The following is a 13,652-nucleotide window of genomic DNA, read 5'->3' as shown; positions in this document are numbered from 1 at the left end:
GACTGGGGCCGAGAACCTCGATCTTCTTCTCACCTACAAGTCGATCGCTTGCCATTCTGTGCCAAAAGTTACAGCTTCTCTTCGCGCCTTACCGCGGCGCTGCCGCGTTCAATGCCTGCTCAAAATTAATTAAGTCTCCAGTCGCTGACGAGCTCTCCTCCGCCAAACATGGGCTCAGTAGTCCAGCAGACGCCAGTGCGGCCTGTCCCAGGAATATGGCCTCAGACTCCGGCGCCGCGTCCTCCACTGGCGACTGCCTCGTCCTTTCAAACACCTCCACGCCCTTCGCTCGTGCCATCTCAATCCTCAACCAGCCTCGTCACGACAACTCCCGCAGGAACTGTGGCTCAGGCATCGATGCGACAACCCGAAGCCCTCGAACCCGCCGAACGAGCTGCACGCGCAATCAACGAGTCCTTGTTGCAGGAATCGCGGTTCCCCGAGGTCGACAATTATCTTACCCAGGGCTACTCCGCCGACTATGAAGTCCAATCCTCCACGACATGGGCGCCGTTCCAGAAGGCTGGCACGTACAGAATCCCAGATGAGATATTTGAGCAATACAATAATGCACAGCTGTCCACGAGCATGGGTCTATTCGCAGAATTGAGGATGGCATGGACGACGATTGACAATGCCTTGTACATTTGGGATTACACGGTGTCGAAGCCAGACCTCCTGGGTTTTGAAGGGCAGCCGCACAGTATCCTCGCTGTCAAGCTGGCAAAGCCTCGTGCCGGCGTCTTCTTACCACACATCACCAATATCATCGCCATCGCAACAACCGCGGATGTATTCTTGCTGGGGCTGGGAAAGGATCCTACTGGCGGCGCATCTGCTGGTCTCTCGCTGTTCCAGACGGGTATGTCGGTCTCGGTCAAAGGCCTTGACGTCAGCGTTATTGCCGCCTCTGAAAAGACGGGAAGGATGTTCTTTGGTGGGCGCACGGACAATGATATCTACGAGCTGACATACCAGCAAGAAGATCGGTGGTTTGCAAGCAAATGTTCCAAGATCTGTCACACAAGTGGTGCCACCAAATCCTTGACCTGGACATTTAGCAGTTTCAGCGGCGGTCAGAAAGAGTCCGTGAAGCAAATTGTGGTTGACGACAGCAGAGACCTGCTGTACACACTTTCTTCCGCCTCTAATATCCGCGTCTTCCACATCAAACCCGAAGGCGGTTTACCGCTGCTGGTCACCAAGCCAGCTGCTGAGATCTACGACAACATCGGCCACATCATCAACCAGAGCGAGACCCTGAACAACCGAGCCACGATCGTGTCGATATCACCCATTCCGGCTTCTGAGGCATCGAGGTATCATCTTGTGGCTACCACGGTGACCGGATATCGGATCTATCTCAGCGCCAAGAGTGCCACAAGCTACAGTTACGGCGCGCCAGCCCGTTCTGGTGCTCCAATCAGTGTGCAAGCACAGCATGTTAAGGTCCCGCCCATATCGCAGAGTACCGGGTTTGGGGTTGGAGGGGCGGCAGACGTCCATCAACCCATCAGGACATTGACGTATACTGGTCTTGCCGCGCGATATCCGCCTGGGTACTTCTTCTGCTTTGTGGCTAATCGACCTGATTCGCCTTCTGATAACTTGTTCATCTCTGCTCCGGACGCAGGCAGGCTGCTCCGAAGCTCCGAGCCTGGCCAACCAAGTCGAACCTCCGAATCTGCCATGTGGCTCGAGCTCCGTAGCCGGGCAGAAGACGTAGGCTTGGTCACACCATATTCTGCCCCGATTTCGAACCCAATCGGATTTGGCAACGATCTGGCCGTACAGTTCGACAAGCCGGTTCCGGAAATTGCCATATTGACGAACACAGGCATTCATGTCATCAGAAGACGGCGCTTAGTTGATGTCTTTGCGTCGCTGACTCGCATAGGTGGTGGTCCAGAGGGGTTCCAGCACGAAATCACCAACTTCATCCGAACGTACGGCAGAACTGAGACCCTTGCAACAGCACTCGCGGTGGCTTGCGGTCAAGGAATGGAAGACACGGGCAATGCTCAAATGCTTCGGATTAATGATCCAGAGGTGCTCGAACTCGCTCGCAAGGCGTTCATTGAGCACGGCGGAAAACCAAGCATCAACCAGAACTCAATCACCGATAGATCTATGCCTCTTATTGACGCCGTACGTCCGTCGCCTCGTCATGCAGCTATCGCTCTCTACCTTTCGCGCATATTGAGATCGACGTGGAAGAACGCGATCGCTTCAGAAAAGACTACCCCAGCTGGCTACTCGATAACGCCTGCTGTACCCTTGGAAAAACTGAGAGATGTCCAGGAAGCATTGTCGGCTCTGCAGAGATTCTTCCAGACAAACAAAAGCTTCATCAAAGGCCTCAGCGGGCCTGATGATCTCAACAGCACAAGCACCAAAGATGACGAGATCGCTCTGAAAGGCGAACACCGTGCCTTGCATGCGATGGTTAAATTCACGTCTGATACTATCGAAGGCCTCTCATTCGTACTGGTTCTGTTCGAGGAGAGAGTGGCCGAGATAGTGCCTTTGCTCCCTGAGGCTTCCAGACCAGAAATGCTGAAGTTGACTTTCGAGGAACTCTTCACCACAAAGAAGGGCTATGAACTTGCCAAAGAACTGGTAAAGGCTATTGTCAATCGAAATATAGCCAAAGGTTCGAATGTCGAGACCGTGGCTGAAGCTCTACGCAGAAAATGTGGAAGCTTCTGCAGCTCCGACGATGTTGTGATTTTCAAAGCACAGGAGCAGCTGAGACGAGCCACCGAGGCCGAGATGAACTCAGAGGTCCAGCGAAACCTCCTCAACGAAAGTCTGAAGCTCTTCGAGCAAGTGGCACATTCTCTACCTTATGACTATCTGGAATCCGCTGCGAAACAATACACTGCCCTGCAGTTTTATGCTGGGGCAATACAACTTGTGCTCCGGGTCGCGCATGAGAAAGACAAGGCCAACGAAGCCCTGTCCTGGATGGCTGAAGGTCGACCAGACCCGGACGTGCGGAAAGCAAAGTTCGACCTCAGAAGCCAATGCTATGATCTTGTTCATGCTGTGATCGCGGCCGTCGACCAGAATGCGGAGCAGGGCCCTGGCTTCGTCGACGGCCAGCCTACAATATCCGCCACAAGAAGAAATGAGGCGTATGATGTGATCAGCCGTTCGAAAGATGAGGCATTCTTGACGAATCTCTACGATTGGTATCTGCAGCAGAAGTGGTACGATCGCCTCCTCGCCACAGAATCCCCGTTCATTGTCACATACCTGCAACGGCGGTCATCGGAAGATATCCTCTATGCGGACATGCTGTGGAAATACTATGGTCAGGCCAACCAATTCTCTGAGGCGGCCAAAATCCAACTGCAGCTTGCTAGAAGTTCGTTTCCAATTCCTCTGGAGAAGCGGATTGAATACCTCAGCAGAGCGAGGGCTAATGCGTCGACATACACCCCCGGCGGCAACCGCAAGATGAAGCAACAATTATTGCAAGAAATCTCTGAGCTCCTCGAGATTGCAACCATCCAAGACGAAATCCTTCAACGCTTACAGGATGACGCTCGGCTCGGAGACGACCGAAGACAAGAAGTCCTGGCCCAGGTGAATGGCCAAATTCTGGACATCACCACTTTGTTCAACAACTACGCCGATAACGCCGGTTATTATGACCTTTGCCTCCTCATCTACCAAACCGCTGATCATCGTGACCCGGCACAGATCAAGCAAACATGGCAACAGCTTCTCCAATCGGTGCATGACAAAACGGAACAAGACCAGTCTTGCCTACCTTTTGAGGCCATTGCTGAGGAAGTGAGAAGTCTAGGAAGCAAGTTGCGCGTCTCTGAAACGACGTTTCCTGTGCACACTCTACTGCCGATACTGGAGAAATACTCATTCGAACATCAACGCAATGTCGCACCCCCGCACTGGGTCGTCGATATCTTCTTGTCGCTTGAAGTCCCCTGCGAACGTCTCTTCGAGATTCTAGAGATGAAATTCTTTTCGGGCGAGGCGCCCTTTGTAGGCTCGAATCGGAAATACATTGCCAGCGACCTCGCGTACGTGGTGGGCAAGTGGTTTCATGAGTCGACGAGGGCAGGCACCGTAATCTTTGGCAGTGAGGCCTCAGCAAGCAGGGTCCAGGAAACAATGGAAGCCATATTGCAGCAGGGACATGCTGCAGGATTGGACGAGGAGACGACAAGGTTGGCCAGGGAGGTGGTTCAGAGGGTTGCACAGTTCCTCGGGTGAAAAGGAGGGACAAGAAGTGGAAATAGCGTAGCAATGTACGAACACGCGATCGGAGCATGTGAAGCCACCGGCATATTGGATGTAGCACACTCAGCGGCCGAACAATCTCAATGAATCGTCAAAATCGCCAGTTGATGCTCCTGTGCTGGTGTTGTGACCCTGTGATCAAGCGGCCGCTGCATGCAAGGCTGACGCGACAAGGCCGTCAGTCATACGGGATTCAAGCATATATATGGACGTCTCCCTTGACTGCCGTGGCCATAATATCATCCCGGCCTTGCGAAACAGTCTTGATAGGTCCCTTCGAAGACAACAGCCTGAAGATGGTCATGTCTCTGGATATGTAGGCGGCCGGAAACGTCCCCACCAGGAAAGGTTACTTCTTTGTTGTGCCAGCTCCTAACATCGAGAGTCTTACCGACTTCTCTCCTCGACTTTCTTCAGAGCATGTCCGTCTACACCGGTGCCTGATGAACCTCTACTTCAGATCCCTTGAATTCGAACACCTCCTTACGGTTGCCAACACGCAACACGCTGGACTTGATACCCGTGCTCAGCTCCCATCCCACAACACAGCACAGCACGTACCGCGATGACGACCTCGACTTCTAAGGGACCACGTCGGCCCCTGACGGCAAGGAAGCTGGATATTCTGTACCTCGTGTTCTTTATCGTGCACGTGCCGATTATGTTTTGTGAGTGAGATGGTTTTCGCTTCCTGCTTGCGTATGTGTTCCTTCTGGCCTGGGTTCCCGGTTTTGGCTTTATGATGCGGGATGGTACTTTTGTGACGCTTGGCTTGGAAGACTTGGGTAAGAGTACCGCAACGACCATGCCAGAGCTACGTTTGTCATAGAGGAATGAGTCGATGAGTTGTTCTGGAGAGGACATAGAGGTGATCCCCGGCATAAGCTGGGAAGCCCGGGCGACTGAAAAGGGACCTGACTCTCACTTTTGCTACACTCTGTCTGTCTTTGTCTCTTCCCTCCCTCTCCCCTTGATCTACCTCGACTCGGGCCCGACTTCACATCGTTGCGCGGCCAGTGTTGTGTGTGCTCTCTCCGTTCTGCTCACACCGTCTCGACTGCGAGCTGCAGCTCAACACACGGCTAACTCTCCCTTAGTGATCGACCTCTCTTCCATCCTCCCTTCCTTCCTGGTCACACCGCTCTCTCGCACGCTGGTCTCCTATCACCTCGAACGGTTCCAGGATCAATTCTTCACGTCTCCGCCAGCTTGGTTCACGGTCTACATGTGGCTTGAGCTTGTGTACCATGTACCTGTCAGTCTGTGGTTGGGGTGGGGATTATGGAATGGTGAGTCTGAGACCAACGCTGGTTCATAAGTGCCTTTGATAGAGCCCCCTTTCCCTTCTCTTCCAATTCACTCCGTCATATTAACATCGACTCGCTCCCGCCGGACAGAACACCCCCTCGTCCCACTCAATCTCCTCGTCTTCGCACTAGAAGTCGCCATCACGACGCTCACCTGCCTTGCGGATATCTCTTCCTGGAAGACGTACACTTCGGCGCAGAAGAACGACCTATACAGCCTTTATGTCCCGTATCTCATACTCGGTAAGTCTGACCCGACACCTTCCACGTCCACGTCGTCTTGCGCTGGATGCGATGATCGGATGTCCTCGACTGCCTGTAGGATGATTGCGTGCCTCGTGGCTTGAGCGGTGGCTGACTTTGATTCCCCTCTACTGCAGCCTGCCTCATGGGCATCGACGCCTTCATTCGAGTCAAACGCCAGGTCCTTCACGGGCTCGTCCAACCAAAGGGCAAGGCTGCGTGACTTGCCCGCAAGGAGACGTTGTTGCAACCAAACGCACTTCGTCGAGACGGCCACTTCAGGAGCAGAGGACTTAATGGTCTGTGTTGGCGAAGCGCGATGCGGCGTGAAGAAAAGGGCCACGTACCAAGCGTAGCGGAGCAAGCGAGGGTTCTATATCGAGATACAGAGACCGTGTCTTGTGCCTTGGTCTTTATCTACCCTCGGCGAACTACTGTAGTTGTAACTATGCTCTCTGCAAACCGGGCTCGATTCGTCTCCTCTCGTCCACACCTCTATCTGCGCTCACTTATGGATCTGCCAAACCTACACGATCTCTCAGCGACGTCAGGTGTTCTTCAACTCTGCTGTACCTGAAATCACCTCCCTTGTCACTGTATCTACGTAACCTCGCTCGCAATGGATAGGTGGCAGTAGTGACACTCATCGAGGTAGAGTATCAGTTTACCCAGAGTATGATAATGCTGCAATGATATGTATGTAATACCCATTCAGAAGTGGCTTAGCCCCACTCGTGCCGTACACAGAGAAAGCCCCTGACAGGACGGAGACATCGGCAATGCGCATGTCGTCCTCGTGCTTCCTCGGTCAGTGAGATCGTGCGACTGCCATGCCAAGCTCCTGGTCGTCAGTGGCGGCGCGCGGCGTGAAGACCACGGCGTCATGACCGACTCGATGTTTTCCCCGCAACACAATTGCAATCGATCGTTGTGAACCCGCCAATCAACCGCCGGTCATATGGATCACTCTCAGTCCCAGACAAGAAAGTCCCTGCTCCGACATAGCGACTTTCAGAGCTTCGCTCCAGCATTTATACTTCTCTTTGGCCTTCTCGTTGTCCTCGCTTTTGGCATCGTCTTCCTCTCACCTGCCTCCCGCGCTGAGGTACCCCGACGCCCTGACCCCGACGTGGAACGACAGCCTCTGCTCGCCGACCGGACCGATCCAACATGAACCACGACGAAGGTGAAAGGCCAGACGTCGGCACCCTGACTGGCGAGGAAGTGGCAAAGCACAACTCACGAGAATCGTGTTGGGTCATTGTACACGGCAAAGCGTACGATGTGACCGAATTTCTGCCAGGTTTGCCCCGACCTTCCACGTTCCGCGTCGAAGCTCACTGACGCCGGTTTAGAGCATCCGGGCGGTCCCAAGATCATCCTGAAGTACGCGGGCAAAGATGCTACTGAGGAATTCGACCCCATTCACCCCCCAGATACTTTGGACAAGTACCTGCCGAAGGAGAAACATTTGGGAGCTGTGAACATGGAGACGGTCCAGCAAGAAGAGAAGGAGGAGAGCCCTGAAGAGAAGGCAAGGCAGGAGCGCATCAAGAACATGCCACCCCTGGAAGCATGCTACAACTTGATGGATTTCGAGAGTGTCGCCAGAAACGTCATGAAGAAGCCCGCGTGGGCTTATTACAGCTCTGGTGCCGATGACGAAATCACCATGCGGGAAAACCATTCAGCCTTTCACAAGATCTGGTTCAGGCCAAGGGTCCTCGTTGATGTTGAGAACGTAGACATCAGTACAACCATGCTTGGCACGAAGTGTGACATCCCCTTCTATGTCACAGCCACCGCGCTGGGCAAACTAGGGAACCCAGAGGGTGAGGTCGTCCTCACGCGAGGTGCAAGGAAGCACAATGTCATCCAGATGATCCCGACTCTGGCCTCGTGCAGTTTCGACGAGATTTGCGATGCCAAGGAAGGCGACCAATGTCAATGGCTGCAACTGTACGTCAACAAAGACCGCGCGATCACGAAGAAGATCGTGCAGCATGCCGAGTCTCGAGGCTGCAAAGGCCTCTTCATCACGGTCGATGCTCCCCAGCTCGGCCGAAGAGAAAAGGATATGCGCAGCAAGTTTGACGACACCGGCTCCAACGTCCAGAACACGAGTGGCGAGAACGTTGACCGATCACAAGGTGCCGCCAGAGCCATTTCCAGCTTCATCGACCCCAGCCTGAGCTGGAAAGATATTCCCTGGTTTTTGAGCATCACCAAGATGCCCATCATCCTCAAGGGTGTCCAACGGGTAGAGGACGTCCTCAAAGCCATCGAGGCCGGCGTGCACGGCGTTGTCCTTTCCAACCATGGCGGTCGCCAGCTGGACTTTGCCCGCTCTGGCATCGAGGTTCTTTCCGAGGTCATGCCTGTTCTCCGGGAACGGGGCTTGCAAGACAAGATCGAAATCTTCATCGACGGAGGTGTCCGCCGCGCCACGGATATCATCAAGGCGTTGTGTCTGGGTGCCAAAGGTGTGGGTATTGGTCGACCTTTCCTCTTCGCCATGTCGGCTTACGGTCTGCCCGGGGTGGACCGCGCAATGCAGCTCCTGAAGGATGAGATGGTGATGAACATGCGCCTCATTGGTGCGTCCAAGGTCGAAGACCTGACGCCCGACATGGTTGATACCGCCGGGTTGAGAACCCACACGGCCATCGTTCCCCAAGATACACTTGGCATCCGAGCTTACGATCCACTGATTACTCCGAACGAGATGCTGAAGGCAAGACTGTGATTTGTTCTATTATACTGTGGAGTTTGGCAGCAGGCATAACAGCAGCATTGGCCCGGGATTTTGTGTACTGTACAATGCTCCAAGTGGGAACGACCATCAGTAAATAACAGGAGAGGTTAGAGCCTTGGACAATGCATCAGGGGAAGACGAGTTGTATCAGATATACAGATGTATCAGATGCAGGCATTTGCTCTTCCTCAAGTCAAATCGATCTCCTTCAGACAAAAATCGATCTTCTTCAGACAAAAATCGCTCCTCTGATGGAGGTCGGAGTTCGAGGCAGATAGAGAAACGTCATGCGCGGGTCCATTGCGGGTACTCGTACCGAATACAGTGCACACCGAATAGCTGAAGAGCGTGTTCTTAAAGGTGAATTGACGACTAGGATGGGCCTGAATATCTATACTTTATTTTAGACTTCGCAATATATAGAGTTTGCTACTTCATCTGGAAAACTGTTTGTGTATCGATTCCCAAGCTGGCACAACAGCTCTCCTGCAAAGGCGGGAAGAGGTGATCCGGTACTCCGTACTTGCATCCCTTAGTGATCGCGATGGCATTTGTGCATTGCCCCCGTAGCTCCATGAGAAATCACTAACTGAAAATGGCTTGGGACACAATTGCTACCTAGGTAATTAGGTATGGAGTACACAGACAGACGGGATTTTCGAGATGGGTTATTATGTCATAAATTGTGCCTCAGCCGAAGAAATGGCGCGCCTGCCGCGCCCATCCTGTGTACTCACCGTACTCCGTACTGTGTGCGCTACCTGACCAGCCTTATGCACGCGAGAGAAGGGGTTCATGTGCCCTCGACCCGGTGATCTCTATCGTGCGGCTGGAGTGACATGTACTGCAGCATTGTACCGCAGCAAGGACCTCGAACATGTCTCGAATCTGAACGCTATCTCATACAGCCCGAGCATGCGGATGGTCCCGGAATATGCTGCTCATCCACCAAACCGGCGCCGTGAAGGTCGGTGAGGTCGTAAGGTGAGGAAAATCAACTCCTTTAAAGCCCATCGCTTTCTGTGTACTGATCGAGGGCGGGGCCATCTGCAGATACACCGTGACCTACACTCCCAGCCTCGACCGCATCCTCCCTCCTCCAAGCCACCTCCATGTCAAGATCAAGAATACGGTCGCCGCACCACTCCGCGCGGCATACCTGCATGGCCCGTACACGCTCTATGTCGCGTGCTACCCATCTACCTTCGACCCGTTCCGAAAACACGAGACTGTGCATACCGAGGGAGCGCCAGCCTTTGAACCACAACTGAAAGCGGGAGGACATTGGACGGCGAAGCTGACCGTGCCGGAGGAAGTGAGGGAGGATGCCCAGAGATACAGCACCGACAACCGGCTCAAGGGTGGAGGCGAGAGGAAATCCTTCACCTGGATAATAGAGGTCGCTTCGCAGATTATATTCTCCAAGACAGCGAGCGTCGAGTACGAGCTTCTGGTGGGACGAGATGAGAGGTCGGTGGATCTGGGATTTCACGGTGTCATCGGATCCGGGCAGGGCGCTCCGGGCAAGCTCGAAGATCACCAGAAGGGCCGTTCAAAGTCTACGCCGGCGCATCACAGGGGCGTCTTCTCCAAGGCAATCAGGCTGGTCGTGGATGATACCGAAAGCCTCTGGAACACCCCTCCATTTCCAGAATGGGAGACGGACGACGAGGGTCGGTCCCACGTGGCTATAGAGCAAGGCCCGCAGCACGGTGACAAGCGAGACGCGGGCGCGAAACCGGAGAAGAAGCAGAAGACCCAGAAGAAGATCCACTTGGTTCTCCTGACGCATGGTATTCACAGTAACGTCGGCGCGGATATGCTTTTCATGAAGGAGAGCATTGACAGTGCAGCGAGGCAGGCAAAAGAAGACGCCAAGAAACGGCGGGAAGAGTTGAGGACGAGACGTATGGCACGAGAGAATGACTTTGGCCGAACAGCAGTTGACCAGAGGTCCAAGTCCGTGCCAGACACAGCCCTCCTAGGTGACACTGGTGGAAACACTCCGGGTCCGAGCACGTCGACAGAAGATGACAAAGAAGAGGACGCAGAAGAGGAAGATGAGGAAGAGGTGTACGTGCGAGGATTTACTGGCAACACGGTCAAAACCGAGAAGGGGATCCAATACCTGGGCAAGCGGTTCGCGAAATACGTCCTCTCTATCACCTACCCGGATCAGCCATACCTGCCGGTCAAATCCTCCATGAACAAATCTCTGTCGAAATCGCTATCCGCCCCCATGTCGAAGACACCAGGTCCACAAGACCATGGCAGTACCCAGCCGGCACACAAGAACAGCAGCATCATCAAGGACGAGAACCACCGGTCTCATAATCTCCCTTACCGCATCACATCTATCAGCTTCATTGCGCACTCCTTGGGTGGCCTGATCCAGACCTACGCTATAGCCTATATCCAGAAGCACTCACCGGAGTTCTTCGACCTCATCAAGCCAATCAATTTCGTCGCCATGGCTTCTCCTTTTCTAGGGCTGAGCAATGAGAACCCCGTCTACGTGAAGTTCGCCTTAGACTTTGGACTTGTAGGACGGACCGGTCAAGATCTCGGTCTCACGTGGAGAGCGCCGACATTAGCAAAAAGCGGTTGGGGGGCCATGGTTGCTGGGTTCACAAACGAAGCCAACAAGAAAACACCAGACAAAGACTCCGACCCTGCAGCGAAGCCTCTCCTCAGGATACTCCCCACTGGACCAGCACATGTGGCGCTGAAGAAGTTTCGCAACCGCACTGTCTATTCCAATGTGGTCAACGACGGTATTGTGCCATTGAGAACCTCCTGTCTGCTTTTCTTGGACTGGCGGGGCCTTGGTCGCGTGGAAAAAGCGAGACGAGAGAGCGGTCTCGTGGGCACGATGGTCGGATGGGGTTGGGCGGAAATGCTGGGACACAATGCCAGCGACTCGAGGAAGACCTTGACATGGCAAAACCTGTTCAGCGACAGCGGCGACGACGTCGGCAAGTCTGGGAAGTCGCCTTCGGATCCTGAATCAAAGGTTCCCCAGGCGGAGACCAGTGAAGGCTTCGATCACGATCAGCGAGCATCGGAACCCGAAGACAACCAGTCCGTGGAGAAGAACGAAAGCGCTGTCGCAGGACGCACAGATGTCCAATCGAGTGCAGATGCAACGTCGGCACCGAACCTATGGACGGAAGTTTTGAATTTCTTCAGGCCACATGCAGGGCGGCCAAAAACACCTCCAGGCAGCCCTTCTCGAAGTCCCAAGAGGACACAGAAGATCTACAGGAGAGGTCAAATAATGTCTTATCAACAAGGAGAATCCGAATCCGAAGAGCCTTCAAGAGAAAATTCCCAAGATGGGGGCACGGGCAGTGCTGCTGGCAAAGCCCTTGTCCGAGGAGCATCGCTATTCGGCAATGATTCTAGGGATGATGGCAACGCGGAAGTTGAAGCACCTCCCAAGACGACGTTCTTTGAGTCAGCAGGGGATCTGCTTAACCCACCATTGCCACCCAAGGACTTTATACTTGACCCTGCCGCTCGACCGAGGACAATATTTCACGATCGAGTCTACCATCCCGGAGACATTCCACCACCGCCAGCTAAACGCCAACGGACATTCGGAATTAGGCGTTCCACGTCCAATCTTGCAGCTCAAGCAGCTTCTTCGTCACAGCTTTCACTGGGTCCGGCATCTCCTGAATTCGCCCGTCCGGCTTCAGCCAATCACCCTACACCACCTTCGCAAGTGAAACCAGATCACGGTCAATCTCAAACCCAAGACGTCGGCACCATGAAGATCGAGGAGAAGATTGCTCGAGCTTACCACAAGGATCTGTCATGGCGAAAGGTGCTAGTGCGGCTCGAACCGGACGCGCACAATAACCTGGTTGTGCGGCGCATGTTTGCCAATGCCTACGGTTGGCCTGTCGTCCGGCACCTGTGCGACACGCATTTTGCCTATACAGCAGCCGCGAGAACGAGAGACGAAGATGAAGAGAACGTTGAAAGGGCGATTGCACAGGAGGAGCCCCTCACTGGTGGTGAGCGGGGAGGTGAGAGTGTTCGTGGGCAGAGAGAGCTGCCCGACGTGAAGGAAGAAGGCAATGCCATCGACAGCAATAGGGCTAACACCACCGACAACATCAGGATTGAAGAGTCCAGTCCCCAAGAAGTCGAGACTCTGCAGACCGACTTCCAGAAGCTGAGTACGAAATGGAAAATGCATGAAAGCCCAAGGGCGGCTACAGCAGGGCGGACGAAGCGTACCGATTCCGAGGCTCGTGAGGCAAGAGACGATGTCTCGGAGCTTGTATCCCGAGTTAGTGCCACGGGTGAGAGCTATAGCAGCATGAACTCAGGTCGGGCGGCGCTGTCAAGACTCGCGAGACAAGACAGTGCACGGTGGAGCGACCGCTTCTTCGAGGGCAGCGATGACGGCGCCGAGGACGAGGACGAAGACGGGCTGTTGCAGGAGATACGGAGAGCGAGGTACAGAGGTGAACTCAATCGGAAGTTCAACATCGACTTTGACGTCGAGTCGGCCCCCAGTGACTCGGAGTCTGGAAGGACACCAGTAGAGAAGATTTCCAACGGTCCCCTCACGGAGAGTCCGAACAGTACCAAGCTGAGCAAACCCAAGGACAAGGGCAAAGGGAAAGAGTCCGAGGAACACATGATTACTGGATCAGATATGCCTCTGTCGGCAGAACCCGCTGAATTGGAGCCCCTTTCGCATTCCTCTGCAGGGACGAATACGCCCAGACACAACGCATCGAGCGATGTTGAAGTAGGCCCGGAGCTGGAGCCGGGATCTATCACGGCACCGGGCACAGCGGCTGCTCTAGGTCTTTCCCTGGATGAGAAGATCGACGAAACGCGAAAACCACAAACGAGATCTGGGGGTGCGGGAAATGCGGGAAATGCGGGAGGTGTCGCGGAACAGGTGGCATTGGCTACGACAAGGAGTCGAGACAGCCAGGAGGATGACTCGTGAACGGACGAGGGAAGCCGGTAGTGGACACAAGTGAAGGAGAAGTAAGACAAGAAGGACTTTGAAATGAGGTCGATTGTGTCCTCCTTGGCTTACTCTTCAGAGT

General features: G+C 54.2%; 4 protein-coding genes across 4 annotated transcripts; all 4 read left to right on the top strand.

Moving 5' to 3' along the window:
* Positions 1-168: 168 nt before the first annotated feature.
* On the top strand, positions 169-4,242 carry G647_09607 (uncharacterized protein; the record flags this gene model as incomplete). The annotated part of the gene is made up of 1 exon (XM_008725601.1): positions 169-4,242. One exon carries the CDS (start codon positions 169-171, stop codon positions 4,240-4,242), a length of 4,074 nt encoding a protein of 1,357 aa, XP_008723823.1.
* Positions 4,243-5,494: 1,252 nt separating this feature from the next.
* On the top strand, positions 5,495-6,042 carry G647_09606 (uncharacterized protein; the record flags this gene model as incomplete). The annotated part of the gene is made up of 3 exons (XM_008725600.1): positions 5,495-5,558; positions 5,667-5,819; positions 5,957-6,042. The coding sequence occupies 3 exons, from the start codon at positions 5,495-5,497 to the stop codon at positions 6,040-6,042; spliced, it is 303 nt and encodes a 100-aa protein (XP_008723822.1).
* Positions 6,043-6,989: 947 nt separating this feature from the next.
* G647_09605 (uncharacterized protein) lies at positions 6,990-8,565 on the top strand (the record flags this gene model as incomplete). The annotated part of the gene is made up of 2 exons (XM_008725599.1): positions 6,990-7,122; positions 7,175-8,565. 2 exons carry the CDS (start codon positions 6,990-6,992, stop codon positions 8,563-8,565), a joined length of 1,524 nt encoding a protein of 507 aa, XP_008723821.1.
* Positions 8,566-9,508: 943 nt separating this feature from the next.
* G647_09604 (uncharacterized protein) lies at positions 9,509-13,549 on the top strand (the record flags this gene model as incomplete). Its single annotated transcript, XM_008725598.1, has 2 exons — positions 9,509-9,558; positions 9,628-13,549. The coding sequence occupies 2 exons, from the start codon at positions 9,509-9,511 to the stop codon at positions 13,547-13,549; spliced, it is 3,972 nt and encodes a 1,323-aa protein (XP_008723820.1).
* Positions 13,550-13,652: the final 103 nt, after the last annotated feature.

The sequence above is a fragment of the Cladophialophora carrionii genome, assembly GCF_000365165.1.
Source record: "Cladophialophora carrionii CBS 160.54 unplaced genomic scaffold supercont1.10, whole genome shotgun sequence".
NCBI lineage: Eukaryota > Fungi > Ascomycota > Eurotiomycetes > Chaetothyriales > Herpotrichiellaceae > Cladophialophora > Cladophialophora carrionii.
This window is presented reverse-complemented; position numbering and strand designations above follow the sequence as displayed.